The following is a 19,939-nucleotide window of genomic DNA, read 5'->3' on the forward strand; positions in this document are numbered from 1 at the left end:
TAAGTATTGGGTATTTTCCAGGCACTGCTATCATATGCTCAGATAACCACACCCTTTTCCAGCTGTTATCATTGTATGGCCTGGTGGTACCATTATGGCAGTGCTTGGTAGATGACGCATGCCTATACACATGCCTAAACTGTTTGCTTTGCCAATGCTTATTTTTCATATTTGTTTCTTGGCTTAGTCCAGTAGGAAATGAGTTTACATGCATGCGGTTTGTGTTGCCATATGTGGGGGCGAGGACTGATCTGCAACGTCTTTTTTTTAACAAAAACATTTAACTGAATTTCATCTTTTTGTTATGATAAACATTATGTGCAGTACCTAGTGGCGACTGTGAGTGGGGCAGTGCCCCCGGCTTTGAGTGATTACTGGTCCTGGCCAGTGCCATCTGGCCATTCCCAAACCTCCTGAAATAAAGTGACACCAGAACTGGGCTGCAGACTGGTGAAGTAGTCACATTGAGCTTAATGGCGGCAAATGGGCCACCAAGTGAGTCTATGCACCACAGGTTTCTTGCGGACCATGACTGTGGTTTGTAGGTTGCTTCAGAGTACTAGGCTAGGCCCTGTGAGGAAGCCATGAATGGGATGCAGACAACAGGGACTCATGTTTTGTTTATACATTTCTATGAAATGATAAAGGAGTTAGAAATTGCCTCACTATCCCTAATCTAGGAGGAGTTACCCTACCTCAAGCAAAACGAATGGGCTGGTCCTGTGTCAAGATGTCCAAAGCAAAATTATGTTCTGTGACCTAAATCCTATGCTGGCCCTTCACACTCTAAAACTACACTCAATGTGTAAAGGATATTGTCTTTGATTCTCAAAGTGCACAAATGTTCTCATCCCACCAAAAAGATCCAAGTGGACAATGTTCACAGTTGCAGGGAATGGCTCCCTTCCCCCGATTCCTTTTTCTCCACAAACAAACAGTTCAAACAAACAATAGCCAAGTTATATGTAAGGATAACTCCCTCCTCTTGGTGGGTTTATAGTTCCTGAGGAAATGACTCCCTTCCTCAGGTTTCTCTTCACTTTCAAGGCAGTTCAATATTCTAAAGGCACATTTTTTTTTCTTGAGATTCTGTTTTTGCTGTAATACAATTTGGATGTGGGTCCCAGACTTGCAGGTCACCTAGTATTCTTCCCTGCCAGGCTCTTCCACATTTACAACAATTCACAATCTTAAGGGGATGCATCTTCCTTGAGATTATTTTCTCACTGTAGTTTATCAAACACACTTGGATTTGCCTGGTATACTCTCCTGCCAGCACTTCTTTCCGGTTTCTGCAGAGCCTCCCTGAGCGCATCGCTCACCGGGCCTCCTTTTCGCTCTGTGTAGCTGCTTGGACGTCGGCATTGACGCTGGTACCTTGCTCTGTCCTGATCTGGAGAACTCTATGCTTCTCTTTCCGGCATGGTTTTAAACCATGTCTTACCAATCGAATTTCCCCAGCGACTAGACCGCTGATAGTGGTTCCCATTAGGAGTAATCATCATTGCGCCTAGTCTCTTTTTAGTCTCAGTTGTCATACTGTTCTTTATGTGATGTTGGGGAAGCTGATGTACCTTATTGGGAGTAATCATCACTGCTCCCTCCCTCTTCCTCCTCTCAGATGTTAATAAACTATTATTTATGTCCTATTGGGGAATACTTGAATTAGAATTTGCAAGTGGTTGGGAGAGTGTTGCAATATGTCATCGGGCCAACAAAAAGTGTTGTAAGCTTTAAGACACTCGAGTCCCCTGCACACCTATGTACTGTTTGACAGCCAGTTATACAGATACACATTAATATATGGATGGGGTAGGATATCTTATGAAAGAATTACTAATACACGGGTAGTAGATTCATTGCAAGATTTATATTTCAACAAGAAGAAATTATATAAGCACAATGCCTTCATAAAGGATGTAGCAGGGTGTCAGTTTCTGTACAGCTCAGCACGCTTCTGGCAACTACCCTTTCCTCAGGAACAGAGATACAAACGATCTGTGTAAGTGTTAAAGCGCGACATCAATATTCTGATCAATTCCGGATGATTATACAATCTAAACATCAGATATATTTCATTGATTCCTTATACCCAATTTTTAAACGAATGATAATTTCTGTATTCGTACCTCAAGGTATAGATAACCAGATCTCCACAGTGTGATATGTATACTAGTTACCAGTCACAGTGATTAGAAAAGCTAACGTACATTTTAATCATGCCTATTAAACCAACACCATTGTAAGGAGTTAATTATGGAGATGCACATGCCATCCCTTGTCTGTTACTCGCCTTGGTGTGGCATATGGGATGAGCCCCGGCCATGGTTGCAAAGGGTTGGTGACCTAGCAATCCTCTCGACACAGCCTTAGTGTGACTGCCCGATGTCTGTCAGTCTATCCTTTGATCAAAATCCATGAGTGCCCTAATCGCTTCATATAGTTCAGTGTTCAACCTTTTTATGTTAGAGTGAGTTTTGTTGAAAATGAAATGGGTAACAAGCTAATTGTACATTATGTACTTAGTGATTCAAGCATGCAACTCTTTGATCAGAGAAATATTTGTCAAACATGAAGATCTCTGGTAATTCTTATGGTCTAAGAACCCAGCCCAGTGAAATCCCTCTTCAACCTGTTAAATAACATTCGTGGCACTCGCACCAGAAATAACTCCCCTTCGTCCTCCTAGAGGTCCGTCCTCAGGCTCTGTCATGGACCCTAGAAAACTATCACTTGACCTCTCCCTCACGACAGGAAACAAGTCGGAATTCCTCAGTCAAAGCCCTACATACCCTCCCATTCCCCCCTTACCCTCATCTCTGTATCCACATACACTTCACACCTCAGAATAGGGTCTCCACTTCTCACCCCAACATACAATCCCACCATTATTAACCACTACACCTGTCCAATTACAATAGTCAAGGCGAGAGAGGACGACGACTCTGGCAACCTCACGTTTTTGTGCCATTTCTAAGTAGGGGACACTGCTCCTAAGGATGTGGAGCTGGTTGAACGCTTTTTTTAGGCTAGCCGTATCTGGGATTGTAGTGAGCGGTGAGCGTGGAAAATGATACCTAGATTATTTACTGGGTCTAGCGGAGTGAGTGATGCACCCATTAGGGATGGCCATTTGAACGATAGCGTTGCTGGGATGGGGATCCCAAAGAAGAGATCCTCTGTTTTCAATGTGTTAAGGGAACAATGATAATCTGTGGTCCAACTGGAGCATATGGAGCATTCTGAATGCCATGGCAGAGTTCGTTTTTATGCTGATTATCAGGTTCAATTTCAATAATACTTGAGAATCCTCCTTTTATAATTGGAAAGATTTTGAGCCGAGTTAGATATTCTTACTGGGGGTTAAATGTAAATATTAAATAGTCGTTGGGTTAAAAGGGAGCCCTGGCGACACCACACCTTAAATGGAAAATGCTTTAGTCGAGTGCTTCCATTGTTTAACCCTCCATGTGCAATCGTCAAGGTGGTTGGTAATCCACTTTAAGGTGGTACCACCTACACACAGCAGAACTTGATTTATTTTTTTGGTCTGAAAGATTGTAGGCATTGATCGATTGTTGTGAAGTGCTTTTAGAATTTCTTCTTTCTTGAAAGAGACTTGTTTCTGTACTCCTGTTTGTATGAAAACACATTGGTTTTCCTGAAGTAGGAGGCTCTCTTCCCCGATGCGGGCCAGTTATTGTTTCCAGGATTTTAGCAATGATAGGAATGTTAGAAATAGGTCTGTAGTTTTTGAATATCTCTGGGTCTGCACTCAATATTTTTTGCTGGGGTGTAATGGTGATGGCCTTAAAAGGAATCAACATGCTGCCTGATGTTAGGGATGTATTACAAAATTAGGTCAGTGGTTCTGCCACGTTAGCGATTGTTTCCTTGATCAGGGCGACTGGTCATGGGTCAGATTCTTCAGCTGAGTCATTTTGTTTCTTAGCAATATTAATAGGCTCTTTAGTGGGTGTTGAATTCCACCAGTTTAAACGGATGGCCTGGGTTTAGGTTGCTGCTCTATCTGATCATTTCTGGTGTACAATATTGTCTCAACTTTTTTCAATGTTATCCTGAAACGCCCTAGCATGAGGGTTGGCCACACCCCCTTTGGGTTTGGGTTGACTTCTACTTTGTTGTGGTTGGGTCAGCTCATTCTAAATTTCTTTAGATTTACATTGTGCAGAAGAGATTGTTTTTGATATTCGTTTTTTCTAAATTGGTCCTATTGTAGACCTTCCTATGCATTGTGCATGCCAGTTGGTCATCCAGCGACTTTGATTTCCAGCATTCATGTTCTAGATTGTGGCCCTTTTTAAGGGAGACCATTTTGTCATCAACCCATTTGCGTTTATTTTGGTTATGGTTCTTATTTTCTGTTTCTTTGGCGTAATAATATCCGCCACTGTCTTACAAGGTTCGTTTTTCCAGTAAGAGAGTGGGGGATGTTTCCCTCATTTAAGTCCTCCTTTGGTTAACATTTGTAAGTTTGTCTTTGTTCATTTATTCATTTGTTTGGGGATGTGGTATTTGTGTTAGATTATTCAGGAAATGTTTGTGCATCTCCAATCGATTTAGTATCTGGTGGTTATCTGAACCATGACATGTCCAGGTTTGTGGTCTGTTTAAAGTCTAGCTCAGATGATTAGTTCATATCCATGGCATGCCTAGCGCTAAGTGTGTAGATTGCTAATCCAGGTTTGGAAACCTATGTTATTCATGGTTTGGGTGAATAGTTAATTTGTATGATCTGCTTGGCTGAGTAATAGGTTAGTATCCCCAAGTACAAGGTTTTCTTTTGAGATGGCTTGTATTCCAGACTCCAATCGTTCCTGAGAAATAAGAGGTGGGGTGAGGGGGTTAGAGCCTGGAGGGTAATGCACCCAATAAATGTCATGGAGATGTTGATGTAGCATTTATAGTTTCCAAAACTATGAAAGGGTTGGGAGTGTGCCTACCTGGCATATCCTTAGGCTCACCTGGTAGGTGAAGGCTACTCCTGCTAATCTTTTATTTAATTCTGGTTCATACGTCTATTTTATAAGCAGATGGTATTACAAAGTCAATGACTGTTTGGTAATGTTTTATGAACCATGTTTCTGTAATTCCTAGTAAGTCCACATTGAACTCTTCTCTGCATCAGCAAAATTGTTTGTATTTTTAATAGCCAATCTAAAGTTAACTGTGCCTAATATTAGGGATGTCCTGTGATTTAATTCTTGTGTGGGGAAGACATTGTAGGTTTGTGGGGTTTAGGCTGATAGCTGGAGTAGGGGCTTGCACACTAGGAAAAGCTGGTCTGGAATTTGTATTTGTTTATTATTTATATCCTGCACTGAATCCTAGGGTAATTGGGCACTTCAATCGTGGGTGTCGAAACCGTGTTATACTTTCATAGGTTATGTGCATTCTCCTTGCAGCACCGTTCTGGGGATCTTCCTGGGGTGTTGGCATTGGTTGACTTCGACTTTGTATGGGATAAGGTGCTTTGAAGGTTAAGGGTCGGATGGTGGTTCTTACTGTTCTTGAGTAATTTGATAAGTTTGTGTTCTGTGACAAATCCCAGGTTGTCATTGCTCCCATGGGGGAGGCGCCTTCTCACGAGGCTAGGGTGGTGAAGCTGCTACCAGACAGTCCCACTGGGGGTGATACTCAGCAGGTGGGCCTCATGGGGATGGAAGCTCTCCATGGGGCTAGTGATGATGGCCTTGGAGAACGCAGGATTTACCCCTCCATTACTGTCCTGAATGTCCTTGAAACCCAACTCTGTTCCCTCTGGCACCCCATACCTCAAGTATTTCAGTAGAGTAGAGGACTTCATTAATTATACTGGGATGAGGAATAGTGAGGCTTACCCAGGTAGAATACAAACCATCACTGACACAAAAGATGTGGTGAGGAGGCAAAAGCCCACTGAGGAATCAACATGCACGGTACAGTTTACTAGACGCAGCCCCAATGATAAAAAGCAAGGAAGGCCTACAAAGTTTGTCAAGCCAGTCCAGGAAGAGCAAAGAACCAGACGCCGGTTCCATGGTGAGGGACCTGAAGGAAAGGAGACGCGCTGTCGAGGAGGGACAAGTCTCTACAGGCAGTCCATGCAACAGGGACCTGGCCAGTGCCGGGTAAAGGGGAAACCTGACCGGCGAAGCCCACGGGAGAAGGAGCACAGCCGAGGATGCGAGAGAGCCTAACGCTGCAGAGCCACCCAAGATAGGACGCTGAACATGGCAACAGCACAGACCGCACGCTCTGCTACTAGGATAGACCGGTGCCCGCATTCATGCTGCCCTTGGGTAGAGAAAGGGTTTGCCGGCTACTGGGACATGGAGGGGGCTAAATGGATTGAAAAGGCACTCACTAACATCCTGAGAGACAAAAGGGGATAACGGGAGAATTGTATAGTTTGAAACAGACTTTGCAAAACGTTCTATCTGGAACAGTACCTGGCAGGAGAGTTACACCAGGTCTGTTAAATTGGACATTGGGTGAAACTGCAGCAGAGGTCCCACAGAAATGGGATACCAGGGTCTGGGACCCACACAAAGATGGGGAAGCCCAGCCAGCACAACACACCAGGGTCTGGAAGCCATATGAAAATGGTCGAAGCCCACAAGTGAGGTACACAGCGGTTGAATGCCCACATAAGTGCAAAGAGACCCATAATGAATGTGTTGGGCCCAAAATAAGTCTGGCAGATGTCAAGAGAATATTGAGGGGTCAAGGACCCACTGAAAGGAAAAACAAATGGCAGAACAAGTTGGTGAAATCCAAAACCGGCCCGAGGGATCTCAGGCCCCGGTAGAAAATAAAGAGGCTGAAACCAGAACAAGGGGTCAGGGAACCCACACTTTTTTGGAACTCCTAGGTTTTATAAACAATTCTGGCAGTGTAATGAACAGACTTGATGTCACGTTGGTGATCTGGGGATATTTGGAACAGGAGGTCCACAATCAAGCCTTGCAGGATAGTGAAACAGACTTGACGCTGCACCAGTGACCTGGAGATATTAGGACATTGAGTTTTTGTGAATGTCTACAGTCTGGTCTGGCAGGGTAGTGTCCCAAACTTGACGCTATACTGGTGAGCCGGGAAAACAATTCACCCAAGTCTCGGGACATGTGTATTGTGGTCCACAGTGCAAGTCTGGCAAAATTGTAAAACAGACTGGGCACTACACTGGTGAACTGGAAGAATAGGGAACGGGACTTCCAACCCCTCGTATCCCAAGTCTTCCCCCACCCCTATTGTGTTTGGGAACTGTTTGTTGTAAGAAGAGTCTGTAGTTCAGTCTGGCAGGACAGTAAAGCCAGGCTTGATATTTAATTGGTGAAAGAAGAGGGAAGACCATTCTCCATTGAATCCGGTTGTGTTTTTTGATCAAGAGCTTTTAAATTGAAGATTTTCTTATCAAGAAGTTAACATTTGGCGCAATGGTGCTGTATCCAGAACGAGAGGGACCACCTTCTGGATCAAAAAGCCACCCAGTTGCCCTTAGTTAATCTATTGTGTAAAGGATGGACATAGGTTTGGCCACAGGACGGTGGACATTTTACTTTACGGACGTCCTGACAGAGTCCTTAGTATTTTTGAGGTGGGCAACCCCTCATAATAGGGCAACATCGATTTTTCACTTTCTTTTACTTTTATAAATAAGTCTGTGGAGGTATTTGCCAACAAACATACCACCACTGTGTGATGACTTATTTAAGTGCAACTAAGGTTGCATTTATAGCCTGGAACATAATGCTTTCAATATTGTATGTCTTCATGGTCCATTTCTTTTTTGTGAGGACTGGTTGTGCCATATAGTCCCGAGTTTATCAGGGTTTCAGAAAATTAGTTGATAAAGGGTCTTGGGGTCATCTGCCAGCGAAGCAGTTGATTAGTAATGATGAAAATATCAGTGGGCCATTCTTTATTATGGCCCAAATAGCAGTGTCTAGGTCAATGTGGAGGCAGTTCTTTTATTCATTTTTACTTCCAATTTCACAGGTAATTTCAGGTGGAGAGTGGTTCTTAAGATAATTAGTGATTGTCCATTTGAACAAGATGGTTTGGGCGGAGTAAGAGGTGGGGAGGGTGCAAGTGATATTACAGATCCTGAAGCATCAGATTAAGTTTTCAAAAGCAGATCAGTTGAAACCCACAGTAATACATGCCCTTGGGGGAAGATTCACATTTATTTAAAGGGAGTTTTGATGCAGTCTAAACATTCCAGCAATTATACAGTTCCTTCAGGGACAGAAACAATATTTTTAAATGTGAGATGCACTATAGATGCGCAGGCAGTAATACAGGGCCTTTGGGACCAGATCTCCACTTCTACAACTCTCAAACCGAAAAGCTGACCATAGATTCACTCTTACAACACTCGCATTCTGCCAGTCGAGGAGAAACTGACTGGCAATGCAGGTACCCTCTCTTGTCAGAATGGACTACCATTTCTCTTTCCAGATCCCACCGCCCCTCCCTCACTATTCTAGAAACTCCATCAATCTGACAGAGAAAATCAAGTAATTGCTGGATGCTCGACCCATGGAGCCTGTTCCTTGGCTAGAAGCATGCCATGCGTTCTTCTCCAGGTTCTTTATCATAGAGAAGAAAACAACGAAATGTCCAAGACCTCTCTGAATTCATCCTCTTCCTTGCCAAAGCAACATTGAACAATTCTGTGGGCAGAACCATTTTTTCCCCTTCAAGTGTGAAATTGGCTATGTGCAGTAAACCAACGGGATGCTTGTTGTCACATCACTTTCAGGTCACGTCATCCTTTTTTTGTAGATTTTGGTTGAGAACAAACACTACTATAGCAGAGTGCTCCCCTTTGTGAACACTATTAGAGCTGTGTTCAACTTCATCGGTTTCCAGTTGGTCACCAACTGAGGGAACTTTTTTCCAATCCCATTTGGCCGTTACTAGAAGGGCTAAATTTCCTGCAGCATCCGGGTAACTTTTACAAGACAGCGGATGTGTTGGAATCTACTTCACTCTTTGGCATTTTGGGATCAAGCGGCTCCATCCCAGTGGAATCTAGTGACCGTTTATTCTGAGGTTTTATGGCATCAGGCTTGACTATTCAAGCAAGATATTCAAGAGTCCCCTTTGAGGAACTAGAATGCTCTGCAATTATAACAGATGTGTCCCTTGGATGGGGATTGCGACATTGGGTCACTACATGGTTCTGAATGTGTACACACATTTTCTGGAACAAAGTGTTCTTTCTGTTTCTCAAAACTCCCTATTCCTCAATTAGGAGTTGCAGAATTGTGATCTGAACAGACCACACTGCTGTACAGGCAGGCCTTCTCCCTGTAGGAGCAGGCAATTCAGCACCAAATGTTCCCTATTTATGTGCATCTGATTGGGCCACTGAACAATGCAGATTCCTTGAGTCTTCAGTCATATTCCTAATGAATGGTAACTACACTCTCGTTATTCATAAGGTTTTTTAAGACTGGGATTTTCCATTGATGACCTGTTGGTAATGAAGTATAATACAAGAAAAGCTATCCTCTTTATGCATCCAGGTGTACTGGGGGAGGGGGTGGTGAAAGAATTTGATTGGTAGAGAGTTTGTAAGAAAATTCCCCCATTATCAGCACAACTCGTAAATGACCCACGTCATGCTGTTTATATATTGTTTAAAATGTATGTGGTGGCACACTTAACCAACATGTCAGGATATTAAAGTCACAATGTTACTAACATACTCCAATTTGTGGTGTAATGAAACCGAATTTGCAAATAACTGTGAACAATATATAAATCACATGATGTGGATTAGTTGAGTTGCACTGATTATGGAGGAATCTTGACACAAACTCTTTTACCGTAAGGCGTAGGTTGTTAGCCTTCCCCAGTGATAAGCAGCACTCGATACCGATCAGTAGGACTCAAAAGAAGCAGACCAATTACAAATATAGGGGGCGCTGACAAGCACAGCCTAACAACTACCGAATCGTAATAAAGAACTTGTTTGCGGTTTCTTTCTTTTTTCACTTGCCCTGGTAACTACTATACTTTCCCATCTCATCTACTTTATTACTAGTTTCACTCCTATTTATATATTGTAAGTCTTGTTAAATGGTTATTCCTTCTCAAACCTTCTTGCGGCTATGGAATCTTGGAAGGTATGAGTTCAGACCTACTGTGTCAGCCACATTGGATTATTCCCCATCACTCACCTAATATGTTTTAGTAGCCTGTTTCCTGAGGGTTTAACATTTAGGCACCTGGGGAGTATCTCCTTAAAATAGGAAAATGATATGTTTACAATACAGAAATAAACACAATTCTGTTATAGGACATAGGACAATATGGCAGATCCTTATCACTTGCATCTAGATGTACTTTCTTTTGTTTCCAGTTTAGGAGAGTACAGCATCGAAACGGGTCTGGCTGTACATGTTTTTCGGCGACTGGTGCATACTTGAATTCTGATAGTTTAACGTTTCAAAATCTTGTAGCAAAAAGGGAAATTGATTGGTTAATTTGTCTTTATCTACCAGTCATCTCTCACCCTGTATGGGATATGAAAATTGATTTGGAATCATTCGGCCAGAAACATTTAGCCCATGTCTTCAATTGATCTGCAGTTAATTTAATTCAAAACTCCTTTCTTGGTGGGTATTTCTTTGGCTTGCAGAGCCTGGGAATTAACTGCACTTTCTAAATTTCATAAAGATAAAATTGGAACTATTTTTAAACAATGTATTCCTTGTGTTTCACAGTAATCGAGAAACGATTTGGTCACTTTTCTTAATCCTTCTGATGCTGCAGTGTCCTCCAAAATTTGAATGTTAGCAGAGCTCCAAAGCTTTCTCTTGATAAATCATGGACGTTCGTCCAACTAACAATTGTCACTTTAAATGAATAAAATACAGGCAATGAGCAGAAAAATGTATTATTGCCCTATAGATGCTTTCATGTATTGTTGAATGATCTGTTGAAGCGATTTCCAACCAAAAGCTCCTTGCAGCCATTGTGTATCAGCTAAAGCAGCTTCAGTTGTTCAGCAAAATGTTCTTTAGGAAGATGCGGATAAGACAGTGACATGGGTGACATCTCATCCTTTCTTTAATTATTATCCCCAGGATTCTACCAAAAATGTGGGCATACAATTCATCCAGTCAGTTTTAGGACCTCCTTTAAAAAAAATGTAAAAACAAACTTTTCTACACCTTTTTTCTGTAATCGCATGTGTGGAATGCTTAACCTAGGCATGTGGATTAAAGGAGACTGGACATAGTAGTAAGTTACTTGGCTCACCGTATGGACTACTGTGCTCCTAGTCGCCTTTCCTCAATTTCCCCCCTACTCTTATGACTGCTAAGAGTCCTCATGCTGTTCAAAAATCGTATCGAAAAGGCCTAGTAGTTGGTCTCCCTTGTATACGCCCTGACATTTGTTGATATTCTGTCGCACAGGGAAGCTCCTTGTTCCTGACCCTTTCCTGTAATGTCTGCCAAACACATAAATGAAAGGTAGACTGTGGTCTAGGAGTACAGTAGTCCCAACAGTGAATCTTTTGTACGGGTTCTGCTATGTTCATTGCACAATTCAGTGGCATCAACATTCATGCCTTAGTGATATCCTACCATAATAAAATTTCAGACAATTGGAAGCCTGCAAAATAAACGTTGTCAATTAGAATAATGGGTCTCGAAGTGTGACAATTATTGTGCATAATAAACCCACACATTGCAATTAGATCGCCGTTGAAGAGTCTGTCAATTACTGGACATTGCATCTATGAAGTAATGTAATTAATTTGACTTTTGTTTAATTAGTGGTTTCCTTTGCCATAAAAAGTAAGCAAAACGGAACTGTAAAGATTGTTTTTTTTTAAATGTCACCACTCCTGCAGAACAAAAAAGGTTTTAAAATGCGAAAAAAAGGCCTTCGATAAAAACCCACTCATGGGCTAGCATAAGAATGAGCTTGAAGGAAGGATATTCATAGTGTCTATACATGCGACTTTTGAGCAGGGCACAAATTGAGGAATCATTTTTTTCAAAGGGCGAACGCCACCCATGTCTCTAAGGAATTGAAAGCCCTACTTTCCACGCCCACTTCTAGGAAACGCAGTGACTTGGACGGGATTCGTTGAGAATAGACACTTTGCCACAAAACCACTCGAAACCTTTATCATGAAGCTGTAAAGTGTCCTAAATGGCAGAACGTCAATGTGCAACATGTTTTATTGCAGATTCTTAACCATAGAAGGTGCAGTGGAGGAATTGTTCTCTGTAGACACTAGCCCAAAACCCCAAAGTTGAGGAAACTCTATGCCCCTGACTGCCATAAGTCTCCTGAACGTTGTAGCTGAGAAACAGCCTTCAGAAAACTGCGGGCCGTTTCGCCATGTCTCAGAAACAGCTGCCGATAAACTACCACGAGCGACAGTGAGGGTCAGAGAGCTTCCTCAACTGCGAGTGGGGGGTTTATTAACATGGCCCTCCGGAACTGGAAGTCCCAAGGGCATAAACTGGGAGGTGGGCTCTGTCGTCGGCCCGGACATGGGCAGCACCTTTTAGGTGCTGGCCCACTTACCATGCGGGTGTTCGGGATGGGCCACTGGGTCCCAGACTTCTGGGTGCCCAAAACAGCAAGGAGGTGACAGGGGCAGGTGACAACAGGTAGTCCCTGCCCCTGACACCCCACATCAAATGCCCTTCGCCCCTCCTCCCCCATCTGGACGGATGCGTAGAGAAGGGGCCGTTGATGCTTCAAAGGGGGGGCTACCTTGCCCTCAGGCCAGTTTTGGCCTATAACTAAGGTGGGCTAGATAGCCCCGAGTCATCTGTTCCCCTGTTTTGGTTGCGACTGGAGCTGCAAGACAGCAATTAAAAAAACGTCCTTCCCTCCCGCTAAATATTGGTAATATTGACGTATAATCTGGGATCAAATAGGACGGGTACTAACGGTAAGATAGAAAAACCCACAAGATAGAACAGGCACCAAACCTAAAAGACACAGGGTCACAGGAACAGGCCAACTAAAGTAGTTCTCATAGAACTCAATAAATCTAAATAATTATATAAATCACAAGGGCAGGTTGCCAACTCTTGGAATTTTGATGAATGACGAAGCCTATGAATGACCCACTAAGGAAGAATAGGCATCAGATAACCTAAAAGGCAAACGCCTCATAAAGCAAATCAATTAAATAACCAAAAAACAAAGGGCAGGATGCCAAACCTGAAGTAAGTTGATGAAAGGCGGAGCTCAAGAATCCACCACTGAGGGTAAGAACTAATAACACCTAACATGGGGCCAAATCCCAAGTGGATCATGGATCATAAGGTATGCCGACACATGCCTCAGAACAAGGAATAAAGGCGCACGACAGGGGAGAAAGGCAAAATGCCTCCTCAGGGCGCAATGGAAGGGCATTCCCAAAAACTCGAATCAATTTTGATGCAAGACAAAGCTCGGGAACCCACCTCTGAGGATAAAAATAATAGTGCCTCACAGGGGGCCATATCCCAAGTGGATCAGAGAGCAAAAGGAATGAATACATCACTGTTGGAAAAGGAAAAACGTCCCCCACAAGGGTTACAAGGAAAGGTCAATCCCCAAAAACTCAAAGCCGGTTGAAGGCAAGCCGAAGCTCCAGAATCCACCTCTGAGGATACAATATTAATAGCGCCTCTCAAGAGGCCACATCACAAGTGGGTCAGAAGAGCTAAAGGAAGGTCCATATGCCTCAAAGCCAGGAAAAGGCACACAACAGTGGGTGAAAGGCATATGCCTCCCCCGGTTTCATGGAAAGAATTACAAAAAAGGAATCAATGCTCTAGCAAAGAAAGTCTGTTTATTGAAAGTAAACTTTGGAAAACAGGAATGCCATTGGCGAAGTAAAGGAGACATCTTTTGGAAGAGGAATGCAGCATGAAGATCAAATTTAAAGACCAAGAAGATGGCGCACACGCTGGGTCCTCAGAACGTCACATGCTTTTTGTATGAAGGGCGGCAGGGATCAGCCTCGAGATGGCCCTACGTGGGAGTAGGGTCCCTGCTAACCTGATCCCTGTTCCCCAAAATATGTTTGTTTTTTAATTGTTTTATGGTTGTTTTTTTTTCACACCATAGCTCATGTACAATAAAGCTTGTGGCCAAAGTTTTTCCACCTCACCTTTTGGTTGGCCTCTTCATTATGGCACTGTCATTACTGTCACCTGTCACACCCTGCATGGCTCCCCCCACACGAAAACACTTCCAGCCTTATAGCGCTGTTGCAGATCTCCGCTCAGCTGCCTGCGTAGAGACAGTGTCAGACGTGTTGTCTGCAGTCGAGCTGCGATGTGCAACGACTTCAGACTGCATTGGATCAATAGCCCAAAGCTCCAACAATGAAACAGTCCAAAGCTATATGTCTCATGCTTTGCATGCATTTCACTGTCAGGTTGACTATTCTGACAGAGGAAATGAGCACCATAGGAAGGGTGCATTGCCTGTTCATAACGACTAGCAATGACATATTTAATACATTGGTCGTCATTCTTATTTTCCTAAAATACACTTAGTTTTTATGCAAAGCCGCCATCATACTATATTCAGGGCACACACAGTTCGAAACCTAGCTCGCTCTAACAGCCCCCGTCCCCAGCCCCGCCCACACAGACAATCTGCTGTGAAGGTAATGGGGGGGCAGGGTGGCGGGGGATGCGGGGTGAGTGCTCATCACCCCTCCCCCCCAGTACACTTTGTCAATTTCCAGCACTGAAAAAGTGCACACCGTGGGCCAGCCAAGTTATAGGAAAATGTTCTCTTGGCAAATGCTTGTTTTATGCCTTTCCTTCAGTTGGAAAAGACAATTTGAATGAGTTGTATATTTCACTATATGTTCACTACCTGTGACATCCATTCCCATTGTGTATGTCAGTCCCTCTTAAAAAAGAAAAAAAAAGTCTTTCTCAGTCCCTCTACTTTTTCTTTTTTATTCTTAGGTCCTGCTTTTGAGTTAACCCCAGCTGCCTTCTATATCAGTATATGCCTTCTCTGTCTGAATGCTTTGGTCTGCATGTGTTGCGCAGCTTTTCTCACTTGTGTTTATGCCTATCGAGCAATGGATGTTTACGCCTATCATGTGATAGGCTTGGTTCACCATTTTGCAAGAATATTGGCAGAGCGGAGACAAGGCAAGTGACTTAGCCTATTAAGGTCTTTTGCTACAGGGCTAATGTAAACTCTGCCAGAGTATTATGTGTACTTCAGCTTTGAATATGCACACTTTGTATTTGAATACTTGTTAATTTATGTTCGACTCTCTTCCAGGTTGAATCGGGTAATACAGGGAAGGTGTTGGCTTCTGATGCCGCTATTTTCCTGAAGCGATCTAGGCTGACTGACCTCATCCTTGGAAAGGTAAGTAGCAGTCATTGGATCCTATTTACACAGTTTGCAGCGCTGGTGTGCATACGGGAATAGGCCTTGAAACAGCCTAGTATTGTGTATTCATATATATTGCACAATTGTCACCTTGCCGTTACACTGGGTATTAGATATTCTTACATGGTGATGCAATGCGAAAATCATAAATTTGACACACGAGTGATGAGCCTGAGGCAATCCAGTCTTATGCACAGCTTTTCTCTGCAGATCTGTGTGGGGTCAGTAGAAGTGATTAGACTTAGTCTTAAAAAGTAAATCTGAAATAAATAAAACTATCTTGCTCCTCTTGACATAGCATAGCTGCGATGGCAGTACTGTGACTAGTGTGCCAAATTCCAATAAAATGGAAAGAGGAAGGAAGTTACAAAAGTGATTATATTCCTCTTGGAAGTGTTTTTGTTCTTTGCCTTTTCAGTATGGTCAGTTCAGTGATTTTTTTTTTTTTTTTCTGATCAACTTTTTTTCTTGTGCTCAATAAGTAGTCATATCAAAGAATCCTAATGTTAAATGTCTACGATGACCCGTTAATAGTCCATCTGGTGCATGTCATTTAATTAGAAGCACTAGAGTGGGTTGGTGTGTGTCCGGTCTACTGTGGGTTGGGAACTATGCTTTGGTTCTCTCTCTTTTTCTCTTTTTCTCTTTTTCTCTCTCTCTCTCTCTTTTTCTCTCTCTCTCTCTCTCTCGAATAGGGGTCCTGTCCACGTCAAGATGTATGTAGTCCAGACTGGTAGAAAACCTCTGCCAATGTGGCATTACAATAGGTCCTCCCACATCAAGTCGGCAAGACGAAAAAAAGGAGCAGGATTTTTTTGCCCTGTTGTCCAGCCTACGCAGGTCCACCTGAAGGAAATGTCACCAGCTCAGATGGTAATCGTGCATTTTCCTGCTCTCCACTTAGCAGCCAAGACCCCCCTTTCATGGAGTTGGAGGGGTCCTGGTCTTGGTGTGACCAGTGGAAGCCCCCACAAAAAACGCTCTGTTTTAGACTAACTCTTGAGTACCCTAGAGCCGTTTGTTTTCTGTCAAGGGTCCATCTGTTCTGTTATATAAATTTAGCATATGGTGCCAGAGGGACTCCAGTCACTGGTGCAGCACCGTCGAGGGTAGGATGCGGCCTTTGGTGAGAGGGGTACACACCATTCAATTACATCATTAGGGTTAAGTTCTCATCACCAGTCTTACTCAGTCATGACTATCATGCCAAGTATTCTCATCAAACTGTCCAGGGAAGCATTCTTCTTTGCATATTTGTTTTTTGGGTACTTGGTCCACGTTTCATGAAGTGTTGCCTCTCTTTATATGTTCCCTTTACTTGGTGGCAACTTGCCAGTGTTCCCATTTCACCCAGCCCTTCATCAACCATACCTTTCATGGACTATGCCAATGTCTTACAACTTGTGCTACTAGTGGCGGCGTTGCTCATGCAACAGTAATAATAGATGTTTTGCTTCTGTGACGAATCCTGAGATGTCACTTCTCCCCGATGGGGAGCCACTTCCCATGAGGCCAGGGAGATGAGGTTGCTACCTGATAGTTCCCCTGGGGGTGGTACTCAGTGGGCGGATCTCATGGGGTGATACTACCCCTCTGGGGATCAGGGGGAACATCCAGCCCAACACCTCCTGACCCTGCCCCTACCATGTATACCCAAACACTATACTCAAACAACCCATGTATATGTGTAGGGCAGTCAGTGTGACATCCACTGAGTCGTGGAAGACTGGGACTACACAGTGGAGACTTGTGTGGGAAAGTATTAGACGAGGAGTAGGTGCGGTGCAGTGAAGAATTCTCTGGGAAACTCAAATGAACATTCTAGTAAATCATGTCCAGTTGTTTCAACAACCAACATAAAAGGGGAAGAAGGACTAAATACCTGTTTAATCAGGCTATCAAGCTGCCCCAGGAGGAACAGAGAGCAAAGGAACTGTTTGGCTCAGGAAGTTAAAGTGCCTGCAGAATGGGCCACCGTCAAGCAGGAAGACTGTCTCTGTGGAGTCTGTCAAAAGACCCTGCAAAGAACCAGCGAGGCAGTAACTCGACCTCAGAGTGGAGCTCGCGATCTGGAAAGGGTAAGTGTACTGCAGGGAGCCAAACACTGCAGAACCACTGTAGCGCAGGAGAAGTCAGCGGTACCCGCGAGACATCTGAGCAAGGACGAAACTGGCCCAGAGACTGGCCAGAGTCCCAGAAGAAGAGCCCAAAAGGTGCAGGAGTGAAAGGCTGCCTGGTTGGGAGAGAAGAGGGTCTTGGCAACTGCAGAGGGGCACCAAGAAGGAAAACCTACAAATCCATTAAGGGGAATCCTGAAAATCCCCACCCAACCAAGGACGAGTCATCCATAATCTTCCTCGTGGGAGTACTTGGCAGGCGGGTAAACAAAGTCTGCCCATCACGAGAAGCAGAGAAATATGGATATGGGACCTGCATGCAAAACCAGGACGACTTGCATATTGTCTTCCTCGGGGCCTGGCTTTGCAGAAGAGTGAGCCAAGTTGTCCTAGAACCAAGTGAAAGATAGGCCAGGGGAAGGAAGTCCTTTACCCTGGTTGTATCGAACTCTGAAAGCCAAGATACCAGGAGAAGGGACTCATTCTCCTGGTAACCAAAGTTATAAAGATTTTATTATAATATGTTATGGCATGTGCGTCTACCAAGGAGAAGTGATTGAACTTTGCCTTTTGTGTTGGAGAACCGTTTTTACCGGAGGAAGGGAGCCATTTCCTGAAGAAGCCAAAACCTGGAAGTGAACTTTTATCCCCAGTTCAGAAGAAGGGAGTAATTCTTCTAGACCAAGAAGGTCTGCTTTATCTCCAGTTTAGTTTTAAGTGTAAGGGACAGAACTAGGATTTTTTTTTTTTAAAACTGTGTTTATTGGTTTTACTGAAATAAAGCAGGTACAATTACATTTAATATTAAACCTTTCCCTCCTCCCACCCCCTCCCTCCCCTCTGGTCGGATGAAATCTTAAAGTCCATTGTTCCGCTTATGCATTGAAGATGTCTGAAACCCTAATATTATGAGGGCACCATTGACCCATAAAGTCTGACTGCAGATATTGCAATATCCCTTCCCATTCCTTTCCGAATGTGTCTCCAGTTCCTTGGATCTTGTGTGTAATTTTTTCCATAGTTATGTGGGCCCACACTTTCCGTAGCCAGATGCAGGTCAGTGGAGTGTTTTTATTCTTCCAATTCTGCGCTATAGTGGTCCATGCCGCTATAAGTAGACCCATACAGCTTCTCCATTGTGTTTTGCTGTATTGCATTGCTATATCGTCTCTGATTCCACAGAGCCACACTCCCTCCCCCAACAGACCCACATCCGGGAATATTTTACCCATTTCGCTTTTCACTTCTTCCCAAAAGGGTTTAACACCTCTGCAGTCCCACCAAATGTGTCTCCAAGTACCCACTTCATCACACCCCCTCCAGCATTGGTCAGATGAGTTTGGATACATCGAATGGAGCCTCTCTGGGGTAAAGTGCCATTGTGTCATAATTTTTACCCACATTTCCCATTTGTGCCGAACGGGTCATCCTGGGGATTTGCTTCCATAGGTCTTCCCACTGCTTGTCCGTTGGTTCCACCCCCAGCGTTCTACCCCATTTTATTCTATATGACCATTTAATGTCTTCTCCTTGTGTGTTTATGAATTTATATAGTATGGATACCCACTTTTTCTCCCCCGTATTGGATATGATATATGTCTCGAACCCTGTGAGATCCCTGGTTGCTGCTTCGGTGATTTCCGGGGAGTTCAGCCAGTGTTTTAGCTGTTCATATCTGTATCTATTACTTTTGAGGATTTTTTCGTCTATAATGCAGGATTTCAGTGATCTCATTTCCTTACCTATGAACATCTCGCCTATTTTGGTTATGCCCCCCTCCTCCCAGCTATCGTATGCCCCTTGTTCCATCCCCGGGGGGAACTGTGGATTTCTGCATATGGGGGTAAAGGGTCCCAGCGTAGTGGTCATTATTCCTTTTCGTGTCTGGATGTCCCATACTTTCAATGTGGTCCTCATAATTTCGCTGATCCCTACATTCTTATGCCTATGCTGCTTTTGCTTCCAGAGAAGTTCTACCAGCGGGGTCCTTGCCACTGCTCTATCCTGTTTGGCCCAAATTTGCTGTGGATTCTCCCCAACCCATTCCCTTAGGACTCTGAGCTGTGCCGCCTGAAAGTATTTTTTGAAATGGGGGAGCGCCATCCCCCCTTCCCTGGTTGGAGCCGTGAGGAGCATTCTCGCTATCGTAGGCGTTTTCCCTTTCCACACAAAAGACGATACTAATTTTGCTAGGGTTTTGAAGAACAAATCGGGGACACCCACCGGGAGAGGCTTAAAGTAGTATAACACCCTTGGGAGAATAGTCATCTTTACTGATTGTATTCTACCCCACCATGATATCTGCAAGGGATTCCATCTGCTTAATTCCTTACGGATGTTTGTGAGTAGCGACGGGTAGTTTTCCCCATAAAATTGTTCTATTTTCTGAGGGATCACTATTCCCAGATTCTTTATGCCCC

General features: G+C 43.7%; 1 protein-coding gene across 2 annotated transcripts in view; it reads left to right on the top strand.

Annotated features, from left to right (window-relative positions):
- Positions 1-19,939, top strand: part of EPS15 (epidermal growth factor receptor pathway substrate 15) — a 1,698,287-nt gene that overhangs the window by 224,581 nt on the left and 1,453,767 nt on the right. For both annotated transcript variants that reach the window (XM_069642214.1, XM_069642213.1), the window contains exon 3: positions 15,289-15,378. In XM_069642214.1, the coding sequence (XP_069498315.1) occupies positions 15,289-15,378 (90 nt within the window). The remainder of the gene's footprint in view (positions 1-15,288; positions 15,379-19,939) is intronic.

This window comes from Ambystoma mexicanum, chromosome 1q, assembly GCF_040938575.1.
Source record: "Ambystoma mexicanum isolate Mex_15411 chromosome 1q, UKY_AmexF1_1, whole genome shotgun sequence".
Lineage (NCBI taxonomy): Eukaryota > Metazoa > Chordata > Amphibia > Caudata > Ambystomatidae > Ambystoma > Ambystoma mexicanum.